The 1,189-nt window shown below is 59.5% G+C and overlaps 1 protein-coding gene across 1 annotated transcript; it reads right to left on the bottom strand.

Moving 5' to 3' along the window:
* Positions 1-223: 223 nt before the first annotated feature.
* Positions 224-1,181, bottom strand: GSX1 (GS homeobox 1). The gene has a single exon (XM_017731260.1). It carries the CDS (start codon positions 1,137-1,139, stop codon positions 819-821), a length of 321 nt encoding a protein of 106 aa, XP_017586749.1. The 5' UTR covers positions 1,140-1,181; the 3' UTR covers positions 224-818.
* Between the last annotated feature and the right edge of the window lie 8 nt (positions 1,182-1,189).

Here is a 1,189-nt window from a genome sequence, read left to right on the forward strand (position 1 = left end):
ACCCCGTACCTGCGGCTCGACACGGAGAAAGGAAGACTCCCCGTCATCTGCGCTGGCCGGGGCGGGCGAGTCCCGGTGCCGAGCTGCGGCGGAGAGGGTTGGAGAGCGACGGTGCTCCCAGCGCACTCCCGCGGGAGCCGAGTGCCTGCTTTCTACGCGAAGGGAAGGAAATAAACCACCAACGAGCTTTTATTGTTATCATAATCATTATTATCATTGTCATCATCGTTTCTCTGCACATAAATAAATAAATAAATATCTCCCGCGGGGAGGGAGTGGGACGGAACGGTACAACCACAGCTGTGCGCCCGGCAGCGACGGAACCAAAACAAAACCGAGAACAATTTTGGAAAGGAAAAAAGAAAAAAATAGGAAAAGGTAATAACTCAAACAGCCTTCAACCCTCCCCGTCCGTCCGCCCGCTTTTGGGCACCGCCGAGTTACCCGAGGGAGCCCGGGATAGCATCCCTCCAGGCGGGCGCACCGGCCGTCGCCGCGCAGCATCCGCGCCCGCCTCGGTGCGCGGGGAGTTCTGAGAGGAGCTTTCCGGGCTCGGGGCGGCGTCTGAGGGGAAAAAAGTGAGAGAGCACTATGGGGGTACGCCTGGGGTCCTAGGGAGGGGTTTATTTACAACAGGGTGCCGGGACACCCGTCCCCCTGGGCGGGGGTCTAGAAAGGCGAGAATGTCCTTCGTAAATTACACAAATTATACAAAACGGTATAAAATCCTTCGGCTGCATGTCAGCACCGGGGCAGGCAGGACTCCCTCCCCTGCTTTCGCCACAGTTCCTGCGGAGCCGGGGTGGGCGTGCGGGTGGCTAGGGGGTGACTGCGAGACCTCTGTCGTCCTTCCCCGAGGAGGACGGAGACATGCGCAAGTCCTCGTCGTCCTCCGAGCACTTAGTGGTGGAAAGGGACGAGCATTTGCAGCTGTGACCGCCCCCCCCGCCCCGGTGGGAGCTACTTTTGCCTTCTTTCTTGTGCTTGACCCGTCGGTTCTGGAACCAGATCTTCACCTGCTTCTCGGAGAGGTTCAGGTAGGTGGCGATCTCGATTCGCCGCAGCCGGGAGAGGTACATGTTGGAGGCGAACTCCCTCTCCAGCTCCAGGAGCTGCGTGCTGGTGAATGCGGTGCGCATCCTCTTGCTACTGGGCAGCTGGCTGGACGTGCTGTCTGGGAATGGAGAGG

This window comes from Corvus brachyrhynchos, unplaced genomic scaffold (assembly GCF_000691975.1).
Source record: "Corvus brachyrhynchos isolate BGI_N302 unplaced genomic scaffold, ASM69197v1 scaffold103, whole genome shotgun sequence".
NCBI classification, from domain to species: domain Eukaryota; kingdom Metazoa; phylum Chordata; class Aves; order Passeriformes; family Corvidae; genus Corvus; species Corvus brachyrhynchos.

Bases quoted from the DNA above. Each gene is read 5' to 3' on its own strand.
- GSX1 (XM_017731260.1), bottom strand. From the start codon at position 1,139: ATGCGCACCGCATTCACCAGCACGCAGCTCCTGGAGCTGGAGAGGGAG.